The sequence below is a fragment of the Aethina tumida genome, chromosome 2, assembly GCF_024364675.1.
Source record: "Aethina tumida isolate Nest 87 chromosome 2, icAetTumi1.1, whole genome shotgun sequence".
Lineage (NCBI taxonomy): Eukaryota > Metazoa > Arthropoda > Insecta > Coleoptera > Nitidulidae > Aethina > Aethina tumida.
This window is the reverse complement of record NC_065436.1, coordinates 22,626,565-22,641,534: the sequence shown is the minus strand read 5'-3', so window position 1 is coordinate 22,641,534 and position 14,970 is coordinate 22,626,565. Positions and strand designations below refer to the sequence as shown.

General features: G+C 27.1%; 1 protein-coding gene across 2 annotated transcripts; it reads left to right on the top strand.

Annotated features, from left to right (window-relative positions):
* Positions 1 to 2,435: 2,435 nt before the first annotated feature.
* On the top strand, positions 2,436 to 14,817 carry LOC109606510 (unconventional myosin IC). 2 transcript variants are annotated; one of them, XM_020023053.2, is made up of 19 exons: positions 2,436 to 2,724; positions 10,151 to 10,283; positions 10,561 to 10,676; positions 10,759 to 10,829; positions 10,880 to 11,088; positions 11,141 to 11,323; positions 11,376 to 11,600; positions 11,667 to 11,926; positions 11,981 to 12,150; positions 12,215 to 12,369; positions 12,427 to 12,709; positions 12,762 to 12,993; positions 13,049 to 13,279; positions 13,335 to 13,615; positions 13,751 to 13,866; positions 13,925 to 14,140; positions 14,200 to 14,300; positions 14,428 to 14,524; positions 14,609 to 14,817. In XM_020023053.2, exons 2-19 carry the CDS (start codon positions 10,158 to 10,160, stop codon positions 14,621 to 14,623), a joined length of 3,087 nt encoding a protein of 1,028 aa, XP_019878612.1. In that variant the 5' UTR covers positions 2,436 to 2,724; positions 10,151 to 10,157; the 3' UTR covers positions 14,624 to 14,817. The 2 variants fall into 2 exon arrangements, with proteins under 2 accessions (XP_019878612.1, XP_049819897.1); XM_049963940.1 differs by lacking the exon at positions 2,436 to 2,724 and adding an exon at positions 7,927 to 8,001.
* The last annotated feature ends 153 nt before the right edge of the window (positions 14,818 to 14,970 follow it).

The window sequence follows — 14,970 nt, the reverse complement described above, 5'->3', positions numbered from 1 at the left end:
TTTACGACCTACATACCTAAAGCATTTTATATCATTTCGGAGTGCTATATTGCACAAAACGATTGTAATCATCAGCAAAATAGTCCAACGCACTCTGACTAAAGTAATACGTGCAGTGGAAAAATTTTGTTCGAATAATTGTTTAGAATTTATCGAGTAAGTGCACGTTTTAAAATACTCTTATCATTTAACGCAAACTAATGAAGACATCATTAGATACATATTTAACTTTCTTCTATAAATATTTGAGCATATACGTATAGAAATGTTAAATAAAACAAAAAATAAAAATAACAAAGCTGTACTACTTATTATTTATTATTCTATGTTATAAATAGGGACAGCAAATAGAACATTGTGTTTAATAAAAAATATAATTTACACTATGATATAAATTATATCATCACAGATATATTAGAAAGTACCTGACAAAATAAACTGATAAAATAGTCAAATGTTATTTTATCAAGGAACAAAGCTAATAAAAATATTTCAAATAATCCCACATAACATACGTGAAATTTCAATTTCCATTGTTTATTGTTTAGTATTATTGAAAAAACCATTTACTTAAAATAGAAGTAAAATGTGAGGCAAGTCGAACAAGGTCATCTGGATCTCACTACAGTGAAAGACAAGTCTTCCTCCATGTATTTTCACTTTTGCATCCAATGGTAATTGATTGTTCAAGAAAACTAGTCAGGTTTTCACAAAAGTCAATTATTGTTTTATTTCTTATTGCACGTAAAATGTTGTAACTATTTTACATACGATTTGCTGTCCAATTTTATGACCATTAATTTATTGTAACATGTAATAGAGAAATTAGCCAATTTATTGTCCAATTTTTAAGTGGTCATTGAATTGCTGAAAGAACAAAGTTTTGTTTACAAGCATATCTAGATTAGATTTACTAAATAACCTAAATTAAAAATGGAAAAGATGACCACGCCAACGCAAAATTGGCACGTGTTATATACAAATGTCTACCAGTAGCAAATAGCAATAAATTGGTATTTATAAACAGCTATTCACAGTTATTGTACAATTTTGTGTCTATCAATTTACTGACCAAATTATTGATCTCTATAAAACACCTGAATGACTGTATTTCAGAGATCAATAAATTGAAAATTCCAAAATTGGCCAATAAATTGGTGTATGTAAATCAGGTATAAAGACCTTAAAAATGAATTATGTCGAAAAAATATTATGTTGTTTACTTCAAAAAATGTACAATTGTGTTTATCATGAATATGGAAAATTTTAAGTGTCATTTGAAACAATATATTAATTTTAACAATGCTTTGAAATATCTGAAAGACTTTGTTTTTTAAGATAATACCTTTAAACTAATGTTTTATAAGTCACAAATGACTCATATAAATGGTATTCCTACCGTTATTTTTTAATTTGATAAATGCTCTAAGCAAAGATGTATCTTAATAATTTTTGTTCATTGTTGAGAATATTATTTTATTTTGAAATGTCTTGCCAGGTTTTAAATTGTTTTCAAATATTTATCACCTCACAGATATTAAAATGTGTTTATAAATATTAGACGTTATCAAATTATCATTGCATTTAAATATGTTAAGACTGGTAATTAGAAGAAGGTTAGTTTAAATCTTACTACTGTTTTTAACATCATTAAGTGCATATTTTTAACTAGTTCTTTTATATTACTTAAATAAATTACTTAATTACTTAATAAAATACTTAATAATAATACAAATTTGCGAAATTAACTAATTTTTTAACTACAAACTTTTAAGGTTACAAGTACAAGACTTGTTATGCTGTCTTCAATATCAGCAATTGGAGAATTTACTGTATTATCAAATCATTAAGTCAAAGATATTATCAAATAATTCTTTTGAGAATTACTTAAAAAGTATATAAATTCAAAATAGTATTATATTCATTTCAATAAAAGTTTAACTGTTGACAGTTAAGACTAGATGTATAAAGTTAATTTAGCTAGTGTTTTTAATATCAACAACTGCACATTTTATTGAATTAACTCAGAAATATTATCAAATATTTTGTTTGAAACATACTTAAAATAACATAAATTCGTAACAGTTAATATTAGTTAATATAAAATTAATTTAACTTTACATCTTTTAACTTCAAAATTTTCAAAATTTACTGCATTAACTCTAACATAAGTAAGATATTTAATACACATGGTGAGAACATTCGGGGACCTTTAACGTTTTCCCCATTGATGCCCTATAATAATCCTCAAGACATCTTCGAACCGTTCGTCAGTGCTGTCCGCCCGGAGCCGGTGCTTCGAGACAAGGTGCGATGTCTATAACCTTTCGCTGGTACTGGGCAGGGTACCCGACTCCACAAATGGGAGCCGGTCCGCTTATACGGACGCCGAGACGTGGAGGAAGGAACAACTTCCCAAGACCAGTCTCGCCGAACGGTGACATTTGAGATACACGTGCGTATTTCACGCTATACGCGCGCGGCATCGTCCACATGAACCCGGGGTGGATGTGACATTATGCGAAGTGCGCCCCCATAAAAAAAAATTGATTGTCGTGATGTGCAGTTGATGGATTCGGCGTGCATCGGGCCAGTGAAAACTTGTTCGCCAAAACCGTGTCGATCTGATTCGGTTTTTCCTGATAAAGTGATATGTTTGTTTTGTCGACAGTGTAACTCGAGATCATATTGTTTTTGAAGTGTTTTCCGAGATTCTTGCTGAAGGTTTGTATTTGATTTGTTTTCTGTTTATTTAAAACATTTTAATATATTTCAAATTATAATAATAAATTATTAAATTTTTATAGTATAAATGGATATTTCCTTTATGAAATTTGTTATCTATCTATCTATCTAACATTTTCGTTACAGAATTGATTTTATCTCTTGATTTAATAAATTAAAATATTGCTGTTATATTTTTTAAATATAGATTTTACATTTCAATGAGAAAAATGTTTATAATTTGTTTTTGATGTTACATACGTTTAAACAAAAAATAATAAAATTGTTGAACATTATAATTTCTATGTATTTTTAAAAAGTAATTATAAAAATTCAACATTATGTAAATATGTACAAAATTAATTAAATAAAAAAAAAATAAAAAATTCCAGAGCATATTAGAATTAATAGTTTTTTGTGCACTATATTTTATGAACAATTATTTAAATATCGCTAAAATGAATTTTTATTTAAATATTTACATAATTTATATCTATAAAATACAAAACTAGACAAAAAGTATAATTCCAGTACTTATTAGAATTAATAGTTTTTGTACATTTCATGATAAACATTTATTTAAATGTCGTGAAAATGAATTTTCATTTTAATATTTACTTAATTTATGTCTATATATTACAACACTAGACAATTGCTATAGTTCCAACACATTTTAGAATTGACAATTTTTAGTGCATTATATTCCAAGATAAACAATTATTTAAATATTGTGAAAATGAATTTTATTTTAATATTCACTTAATTTATATCTACAAAGCACAAAACTACCAGTTTTATCAGTTCTTCGTTTTTAAATAATCATACATTTAGTTTATTTTTAAATAAAGTTATACAATTACTATTTATTTAGTTTACTAATAGTGCACGTAATGTTTAAAGTATTATTTAATGTTTTATCACATAATGAATAATTTTATAACGATATACAGCGTTACATAAAATTAAATCATCCCAAAACTAACGAAATTAATTAACTAAATTAATTTATGGTAAACTTTCATAGTGTTTTTTTACTATTTATTTTATTCTATAAAATTTTGAAGATATATTTTAAACATTTTAATTACATAAAATGGTTTGACAAAAGGTATAAACGATTGCTAACTTGGAAAAGCGATAAAAACTCAGTGGCAAAATTATGTTAGAAGAATGGCACAATGTGTAAATAATGAGTCACAAATGAGTAATTGTAAAATTTTCTCACTCAGTAGTGTTCATCAGTATTTCTTGCAACGTGTTTGGATGCTTTATTGCCCATTTTCGTTTACTATTAACTCGGTAATATCCAAGGCGCTTTATAAATAGAACATAATTACATTTCCAATGTATCACGATTTAATCAGATAAGAGCAACTTAATGATTGCCCATAAAGATTTCCAAACTGGTCGGCTCTATTCAACGGTGATCGTTTATTGAAATTTCCAATATGCTTTACGAATTGAAATAGAGACAATCAATTTACCTGCAATATGAAAAAATACCTTTCAGTTATTTTATATCAATGAAGTTATATTTGTTCGTAGTATTTTCAATTTACCACAACTATTTCCTACTTGGATTTTAATGATGAGCTGGAAACTGTGCATTGAGAAATTCCAATTATGAACTAAACCGAATTTTTAAGGGAATACAATATTTAAGTAAATTTTAAGAATAGATAGAGATCGAAAAATTAATAAAAAAAATATTACACTCTATATTAGTAGGTCTAAGGGCTTATGTAAAAATATCTTAAATATAGAAGAGAATTCAAATAAATCTCTTTCTATTCTTGTTATCAACTTCTTTTGAACCAGATTAAAGTTTTAGAGATTTGTCTTTTGCACTTGTTAGCATGTTGCCATCCATGTTACTTTAAGAGATGTATCAGTGATATTACTTTAAGAGATGATCACCGAATGTCTTGAATGTAATTTTAATGGGCAAATTTGGAAAAAAAGTCAGTGGTAATGGGTCATGTTAGAAGTTTAAAAATACTTTCCTTTTATTCCGGTACGACTTTTATTAATAATATATTTTTGTACATTCGATTAGTAGATCAAATAAGATATGACCAATTTCCTCCATTATTTCGCCACCCGGTACATCCATACTTGTTTTGTAGTTTATTTGATAACTTGAAATCTAACATTTTTCCTGGAAAATGATGTTTTGAATTATCTAGCTTCAATTGTATTTTCCAAATATACAAATTAATAATTGTATTATTATAATTTATAAAGTTTTTAGTTAAATGACTATTATATTTTGTAAGGGAATATTTTGAGATGTGGAAAACTGCACATTTAATTAACGCTGATAGTGATGTATAAATGGTGAAATCTTAAATCACATAATTATTTAACGTTGACTTGTCCAATTTCCTGATTCCACTAAGAAACAACAAATAAAAATACCCACCATTGTTAAATTTTTGAGTAACAATGTAACTAACCAACATTGTTCTGGAGATCTTTAAAATTTTTCAAAAACCATACCGACGCTATGTCAGAGCCATATGGCATCCTACATTTTGATCGTCATGTAGGTTGTGTTCATTTGTTGTGGTTGAAACACGAATTTTATTCAAAAGAGGTCAATGCCTCTTTAAAACCACCTTATGAATAATCAACAAAGTTAAAAATAAATATGACTGTTTGAAATTTATTGTTTCTTAGATAGAATTTTTTTCTTAATGATCTTAAGATTGGCGATAAATAAAACCGGAGTTTTATTTCAATTTGTGTAAACTAAATAGAAAATAAGTCACAGCATTGGTACAAATTATAATTTTCAATACAATTAAAAGTGATAATAAGTCATTTAAAGAAAATTAATTTTACATAAAAATTAGATAAAAACCTTTGTATTAGAAGAGTATTAATTGAATCATACACCATTAGTAGTCTTAAAGGATGTGATAAATATCAAAATTACAACGACCGATGAACTATGATGAGTCATTTAAATATGAAGGACAATGAGATACTTATCTAACGTCAGGAATTTAATTGTGCAGATGCGCCATTGATTTTTATGTATCACTTTTAAGTTAATAATCCTAAGAAGAGACATATTATATTTAGTTCAAAAACTATTATTATTTGTAGTAAATATTTATTATAAATATTCCAAAAACCCTCGTTTTGTAAATATAAGTATATCTATATGATAATTAAGTTTTATTTTTTATTTTAAACTGATAATAAATCAAAACAACAATAAAAAATAATGTGGTAATTGGAAACTTGAAAAGTGTAAAACATTGGTCATTATTTTTATTTTTACTGAATTCTAGAGTTGTTGGTAACTTTTTCTTTCATCTAAAATATATATTACCTGAAATACAATTTAATTTAAATTTCGAGGTTTGTGTTAATAAAATCCATATTATTTTCGATATTTTATTAATTATTAATCTTAATATGCTCGAGACACATATATTGATTTAATCCGATAATCAATATTGGCAAAGTAAATGATGTCATTCGACGTGGCTTACATTTTTTATTAATTATCTCATTATAAACGCCAATCGCAGAGTAAACATTTCAATTGATATTACAATAGCTAATTAAAGAGGGATTTTTTACAGCCAAATATGATTTAAATCACTGTCCAATATACATTATTTAAAGTTGAAAAAATTCCAACAAAAAACTGAAGGATTAAAAGTGTGCCATTGATATAAAAGTGATTAGATTTCTAAATAATTCGACGATATATTCGAACACATTTATAGCAAGAGCTGAGTGAAAAGAGCATTACGGAGATTGTTGGGATGCATAAAACGAAAGCAATTGTCAAGAACGCTACTTTTATTTCTCATTAGGTGTGAGAGAATTTCACGTACAAAAATATATGCAATGATTTTGTCACGTTTCGATTAATATTTCATCCACATTACGTTCAATCGGATACATGAAAAAATGTCGTGTTTGAAGCTCCGACCAAAAATGGATTTCCTTCTTTTTATTGATGTGGACATGGACTAAATGATTATTTGAATGCTGAACTCGATTTATAGTTTAGAGTGTTTCAAATAAAATTCAGTAGTTGATGTACCGGTGTACGATTCTTAAAGTGTTTCCAACAACAATGTAGTTCATTGCAATAACTAAGTGAGTCAAAAACCCGGAAATAATTTCTTGGAAGACAATGAAAGCATTACGTAATTATTCAACTCGACCTACGCAAAATGGACAATTGATGTCTTTACTGTCATGTGAACATCTTACAAGAAACCGTGATAAACAACGTGGAACTAAAATATACATTAGTTCTATTTATCTGTTCTGTTTTATACAAAATAAATGGTCCCTGGTCTTATATTATGTCAAGAAAAGGGACCCCACATCCAACTTTCTGCCCACAAGTTTTTGTAATGTATCTAGGGTCTAATGAAGTGGAATTCTTCTTTCTAAAGTACCTAGTAGGCAAGAAAGGATTTCGTTTACTGACCCTTTCAATTTGTCTGTCTATAAAAGGAGTTGGTTTTCTGTTAGGAGGTTTTCTTATTGTATTTGCAAATAAGTATGCTGTTTCATAATTGTTAATAACATTCTAAACCATTTATCGAGAGCATCTTAAGTTTTATCGACATCAGCAAAATTTACACTTTGATTTTTTATATTAATTATTATTTCACTTTTCTCCGAAGGGCGTTGTTTCCTTTTCCTGACAGAAAGTGATTCATTTCATTAAAATATTATAAATCTTACTAAGAATAGATTCTTACTATTAAGAATATTGTTAAATATGCTGAAAAATGTAAATGTATTTCTTTGGCCAATCAAATCAGACTAATATGTATGTTTAAAGTATATTACCAAAATGCAAAATATATTGAATTATGTTTTATAACATATATTTACTAGACAAATTTTGAATTAAATCCATCTATGAGATTTTTTACAAAATAATTAATTTTAAATTTTCTGCTATTTCTCTTACCACCACAGTATATAAAAGTATATTTGTTTCAGGAATAGCGTTTTTTTTAGAATTTAAACAAAACTGATATATAGAATATTAATTTCCAATCAACAATCACATATCTATATATTTAATCTTTTACGGTGCCACAAAACTTAAAATATACAGTTATGCTTTTGATGTACACATAATCTGTGTTATATAGATAATTAAAGATAAAATTCTATTAAAGTAAAATATATATATGACAACAGAGTACTTCTACGTTTTGATGTGTGCGTGTGTATTCCATTTAGATGAGGTTAGTTCAAAATGACGGAATTATGGAATCATGGAACAAGGTACTTTCAGTACATTACTAACGTATATAAAATTTACATAAATATACACTTTAAAAAAATAATACATAATTTTAAAAATTAGATAAATATTAAAATTAATTCAATTTTTTAAAAAAAAAATGTATATTTCTAATTGCCCTTCATGTATGTATATTTCTAATTGCCGAATTCATCTCTCAATAAGTATTGAGAGATGAATTCGTATTTCTTTTGGAAATTGAAACATAACACATTCAAAAGACCTGATTGCAATATTTTATTTGAACAGTCCAATCAAGATAAAATATTATTGTGTAGATAACATTTATATATTTGATATACAAACAAACCAATTAAATTTGTGATCAAAATACACTCATAAAATGTAAAAAAATAGTTTTTACTTTTACTTTGAGTCGAGTCATTGATTATAAACTATAATTAAAAGTGAAATTGATATTAATTTACAGCATGTTTGACACGAGATCCATTTTCGTTAAAAATTTTACAAGCACTTTTGTTTCAATTGCACTGAAAGAAAGCGTGCCAAGATCATTTGGACCTGTTTCGTACTGGCGTTGAAATTACAACTTGCTTTTGATAATGAATTATCATTAGAGTCAATTGTCAAAGAAAGCACGAGGCTATATTTAGTCCATACATTGCTACAACTCGTGTGTGTGCCTGAAATTATCGGTTATCGTTTACGCAGCCACCTGTTCTGTGTATAAACTTACAATTTCAAATTAGGGTAATGTGATTTGCATCTGTTTGTAATTATATAATTAAAAAGCAATACAATATATTTTTATAGTGCTTTTAAAACTTGAATATATTTATCTACTTACTGTTTAATGGAATTACATTAAAAAAATAATCAAAAACAAGCATACAAAATTTTTATTATCCATTTTAATGTAAACTGTATACACAAAAAAAATTATAAAAGTGACAAATTTAAATATTAAAAAAATACATTGAAAAAATAAGTGATTAAAGGTTAATACTATTAATAGTATTGATATATACAGTTATATTTGTTTAATTTAATCAAATCTTTAAATAATTGGTATTAGTTTTGAAGGTGAAAATATTTTTTCTAAATTATTTTTTATATTTTTATTAAAATCCGTCAAAATAATCTAATAATCTGTTTAATAAGTATATTTTGAATATTATTATCTTATCTTTTGTATAATAATATTACCAATTTTGATATGATCCAGTTTGATATCACGTACAATCGGTCTAGGTGTGTGTAGTCGATTTATTAAAAAAATAGGTAATATTGTGATATAATATAGTGTTTTGTAAAATAGTATTTTTTTCAACTCGTGAATTTAATGTTTACACTAGAAACCAGACCCTGTTTAGTTATACCTTGATTGATATGTTATTTCCTTACTTTTTTTATGATAATCATTTCATATTAATATGACAAATTTTAATATATTTTAAGTTAAAATAAAATATGTGATGTATTGATTTTACATCTTCAATAAAATTTAATCAACGTGTAATTTAATATACTACTATAATTTTATCTCACATTCAATAATTCAATGTGTCTTCAGATATGTTGATTAAATTCAAATTTTTTAATATAATAATTTATTAAAAGCCTGTAATAAAAATTTATTAATTTATATTGCCTATGTTTTATATTTATCTATATTGTAATTTTATTTTCGGGGGTCCAAAATATAAAATTAATTTTGATACACAATCATGATTTATAACAAGCAAACCTGAACTAAATTAATATTTCCTATTGAATAGATTTGTCTAGTATTGAAACTACATTTTATTTATTATAGATAATAATCTATAACAAGTATTTTCCAAAATTCGAAAATATAGATTCATAAAATGTATTATTACTGTTGATATTAACAAATAAATAATTTAATTATACATACCACAAAAAGTTGTTTATAAATTTATGCATTATTATGTATTATATATTTACTGATAATATTTAAAAATTGGCAAGTTAAATAACTTTAAAAAATAATAATATATAGTGATTTATCTCATCACATGGCTGTCTTAAAATGAAGTTGGATTAAAATTTTAGATTAGATAAATTCGCATATTGATAATTATTCTACTTATAACATATTAGGAGTTAAGTGTTGCACCGTAAACCAATCCAACTTTCCACTTCCAGATTCAACATGGAAACACATTTACAAGATCGGGACCGGGTGGGAGTGCAGGATGCTGTTCTGCTAGAAGACTATACTAACGAAAAAGTTTTCAGTGAAAATTTGGAAAAACGATTTAAAGAAAATGTGATATATGTAAGTACACTTTTAATTATTTTTATATGTGGTTTTTTAAATTAATATAAAATATAAAGATAATTAATTATTCTGAAATTTATAAAAGTAATGACATTTAGTTTTACTGATAAAGGAATATTATCGGAATTATTCATTGTTCATTGTAATTAGTACAGATATGTAGCCACAATCTCAAGTTGTTTTAACCATAAAAATTAAAAGCAGTCCGCACTATTTAAAAATTGAATGATAATTTAAGAATTATAAAAAGAATCACAAAATATATTTGTTTCAGACTTACATTGGTCCAGTATTAATTTCAGTTAACCCTTACAAAGAACTGAATATTTACGGAGATAACGATATTAAAGCCTACAGTGGAAAGCACTTTTTCGAAGTGCCTCCCCATGTGTAAGTATAGTTTCAAAGAAATATTGATTTAAGATAATTATTTTTTGATAAATCTTCTTAAATTAATTTCGTTTAATTTTAGGTTTGCGATTACTGACACTTCATACAGGGCCCTGAAAGAAGAACAGAGGGAGCAATGCATTTTGATTTCTGGTGAGTCAGCACTAACTGAAATATCACAATTACTAAATATAACGATTTAGGTGAATCCGGTTCTGGAAAGACTGAAGCTTCCAAAAAGGTACTGCAGTATATTGCTGCAGTTACCGATCATAAGGGAGAAGTTGAGAAAGTAAAAAATAAACTACTTGTATCTAATCCGGTGTTGGAAGCGTTCGGAAATGCTACAACAAATCGCAATGATAATTCTAGCCGATTTGGAAAATATATGGACATTCAGTTTAACAGCGAGGTAAATGAAATAAAATATTGGATTAATTTATAACTAATTTGTTGTCCTCTAGGGTAACCCAGTAGGAGGTAAAATTTTAAATTACCTATTGGAAAAGTCCAGAGTAATTAGCCAACTAAAGGGTGAAAGAAATTTTCATATATTCTACCAATTATTAAAAGGCGCAGATGATGATTTATTGTCACAATTGAACCTAAGAAGGAACTTAGATTCTTATTATTACCTTTCGGAAGGAGTAAGTTTAGCCTAGTGTATCAGATTACAATGTTATTATTTCTCTATTTTAGGATGATTCTAATGTTGTTACGTTGAATGATGAAAAGAATTTTAAAGATGTCTGCTCTGCTCTTGATACTTTGGAGTTTACAGAAGAAGCAAAAAAAGAAATTTTTTCCATCCTTGCAGCTATATTACATTTAGGCAATGTAGGATTTACTGAAGAAGAATGTGAGAAAAGAGAGGGAAACAGGGCTAAAATATTGAAACCGGAACTTGTTGAAACTGTGGCAAAGGTAAAATATTACATACTATAGCAAATATAATATGAAAGAGACTTATTATTTATATTTTCTCTACAGCTTTTGAGTTGTGATCCAAGTCAACTAACTCAAGCGTTAACTCACAAGACTATTGAAGCCCAGAAGGAAATTGTAACAAGTCCTTTAAATAGAGAATTATCTATTTATGCTAGAGATGCCCTTGTTAAGGCAATTTATGATAGATTGTTTACATGGCTGGTACAACGCATTAATAGTTCGCTGGAGCCCGACGGAATGAGGAAAAATTATGTGATTGGTATTTTGGATATCTATGGATTTGAAATTTTTGAAAGAAACAGGTAAGAATTAATTTGATAAACAATTACTAATGATAAAAACGAAACTGTTTTTAGTTTTGAACAACTGTGTATCAATTTCTGCAACGAAAAGCTTCACCAACTTTTTATCGACCTAACGTTAAAATCTGAACAAGAGGAGTACATGAGGGAAGGCATTGAATGGCAACATATTGAGTACTTTGATAACAAAATTATTTTGGATTTGATTGAAGAAAAACATAAAGGTAATAACAATATAATTAACATCAGTCATATTACTGATGTATCAATGAACAAAATTATATTTAGGTATGATTGCGTATATGGATGAAGAGTGTTTGAGACCAGGCGACCCGACTGATATTTCTTTGCTGGCTAAACTCGATCAACGTCTTGATTACCATAAACACTACATAAGTCACAAGAAAGCCGATCCTAAATTGCAAAAAATATTGGGCCGTGATGTAAAAGTTAATTATTATTTTAATTATCTTAATCTAAATATATATATATAATTACAGGAATTCCGCATCATTCATTATGCAGGAGAAGTTACTTATAATGTAAAAACATTTTTGGAGAAAAACAATGACTTGCTGTTCCGTGATCTACGAGAAGCAATGGCACATTCCACAAACAGTATATTAAGTACTACATTCCCTAAAGCTGATGTAACAAATAAAAGGAGACCTGATACAGCGATTACTAAATTTAAAAATTCCGTCAATGACCTAATGGTCATTTTAAGAGACAAGGAGCCCAATTATATCAGATGTATCAAACCAAATGATAGTAAAAAATCAGGTAAATTATTTTTAAAATTAAAAGGGTATAATTTATATATTTGTATATTTAGGGGTATTTGATGAGGAATTAGTCAGTCACCAAGTCAAATATCTTGGCTTGATGGAGAATTTACGTGTAAGAAGAGCAGGATTTGCATACAGGCGTGTTTACAGTCAATTCTTACAAAGATATAAGTGCTTATCTAAAGACACTTGGCCTCATTACCGTGGCGATCCAAAAGACGGTGTTCAAGTATTAGTTTGTGCATTGGGTTATGAGAAGGATGAATATCAAATGGGAAAGTGTGTAACTTTTATGTTTATTAAAATTTGTTTTATTAATTTTTTATTTTTGTAGAACCAAAATATTTATCAGACACCCGAAAACGCTGTTTAACACTGAAGATGCTTTCCAAGAAAAGAAGAATGATTTGGCAGCTATAATTCAAGCTAGCTGGAAAGCTATGGTACAAAGACGAAATTATTTGAGAATGAGGGAATCAGCAATTATAGTACAGAAGTACATCAGAAAATTCCTTGCAATCAGGGCTGCCAAAAGGAGGCGTGAAGCTGTACTAACTCTAAGAAAGTAATTTAATAACTATTTTCATTGAAAACATAATTTTAATCAAAAAATGAATTAGGTTCATTAAAGGCTTCATCACACGTAATGACGCTCCTAATGCGGATAATGAGGCATTTGCCCAAATCACGAGGGCTACCTGGTTGAACAAGTTATCCAAAAATCTTCCCGATTCTGTTTTGTCAAGACCATGGCCAAAATGTCCATATATTTGCAAGGAAGCTTCTAATATTTTATACAAAATGCATGGTGCGTCATTGTCCAGAGCATACCGCACGAAACTGACACCAGAACGTAAACAACAATTTGAAATGAAAGTTCTTGCTGAGAAACTATTTAAAGGTATGTATCAGATCGAAAAATATTATTAGTAAATAAGCGGTTTCATATAATCAAAATATGTATTTAATTATAAGTATTGAACTTAACTGTTTCTATAAATGTTATACACTACGCTTCAGATATAAATGATTTCAGATAAAAAGAAGAGCTACCCCGCATCTATTCGTGACCCATTCGTTAAAGACCGCTTGTACGATCAATCTGCCGTTCGAAGTCTAATAAAGACTCTTTCAAATGGAGACAAAGACTTGGTAATATAAAATATTCTCACATTCATTGTCATAATTATTTTCCTTTTATTTATTTTAGTACGTATGTGAAGTAACTAAATTCGATAGACATGGCTATAAACCCAGAAAGAGATACATTTTAGTAACAAGTAAAAGTTTCTATGTATTGGATGTGACTAAACAGTTGAAAGTAAAACATCAATTACCTCTGAAAGATCTAAAATTCTCAATTACTCCAGAAAACGATAAGATGCTCCTGGTTGATATACCTGAAGAGTTGATAAAGGCAGAAAAGGTAATTTTTTGGAAAATATCGCATGCTTTTCTTTAAATAAAATTTAATTCTGTTTGTAGGGAGATATTATTCTTGAAGTTCCAAACCTAATTGAGATTCTTACTATTATTTTATTTTCCACAAAGAAAAATGAGCAGTTGATAATCAACGATAAGAGTCCGTAAGTACAATATTTTTCTGAAATAATTACGTAAAATTTATTGTAACAAGAAATATGTAGGTAGTTTAAATACAAATTAGATTTGTACTTTTAATGTGAATATCTTTTAAAATATATTTCTTTATAGGATACAACACAGTATGAAAGGAAAATCGGGAATTATCGATTTTTCAGTTGGAACTCCAGAAAATATTCATAAAGATAAAAATGGACATTTGCGGGTTGTAAGTATAACTGTTTAGATTAAAATTGGACATAAATACATGTTTAAGAATTTTATATGTAAACAATGCTATTTCCATTTTTAGGTTGCTTCCCCATAAAAGTCAAGAAGATCGATATATTTTAAAGTGATTTATTGAATTATAACAAGTGCCATTCCTATATATTTATTTAAATGCTTCAGTTGTTACTTAAAATATTTATATTAAATTACATTAAAGACAGAATATAGTAAACTTATAATGAGAATGGTTATAGGTTTACCATATGCAAGATTCTTTATAAAAAAAAATAAAATTATTTATGTTTAAATTGTTTTTTACTATTACATATATAACTAGTACAGAACTTTTAACGATAATATATTATTTATTATATAATATATGACTATTAATTTATTTATTTTTTTATAATTAGTAATTACATAAGATTTAAATACCGAATAATC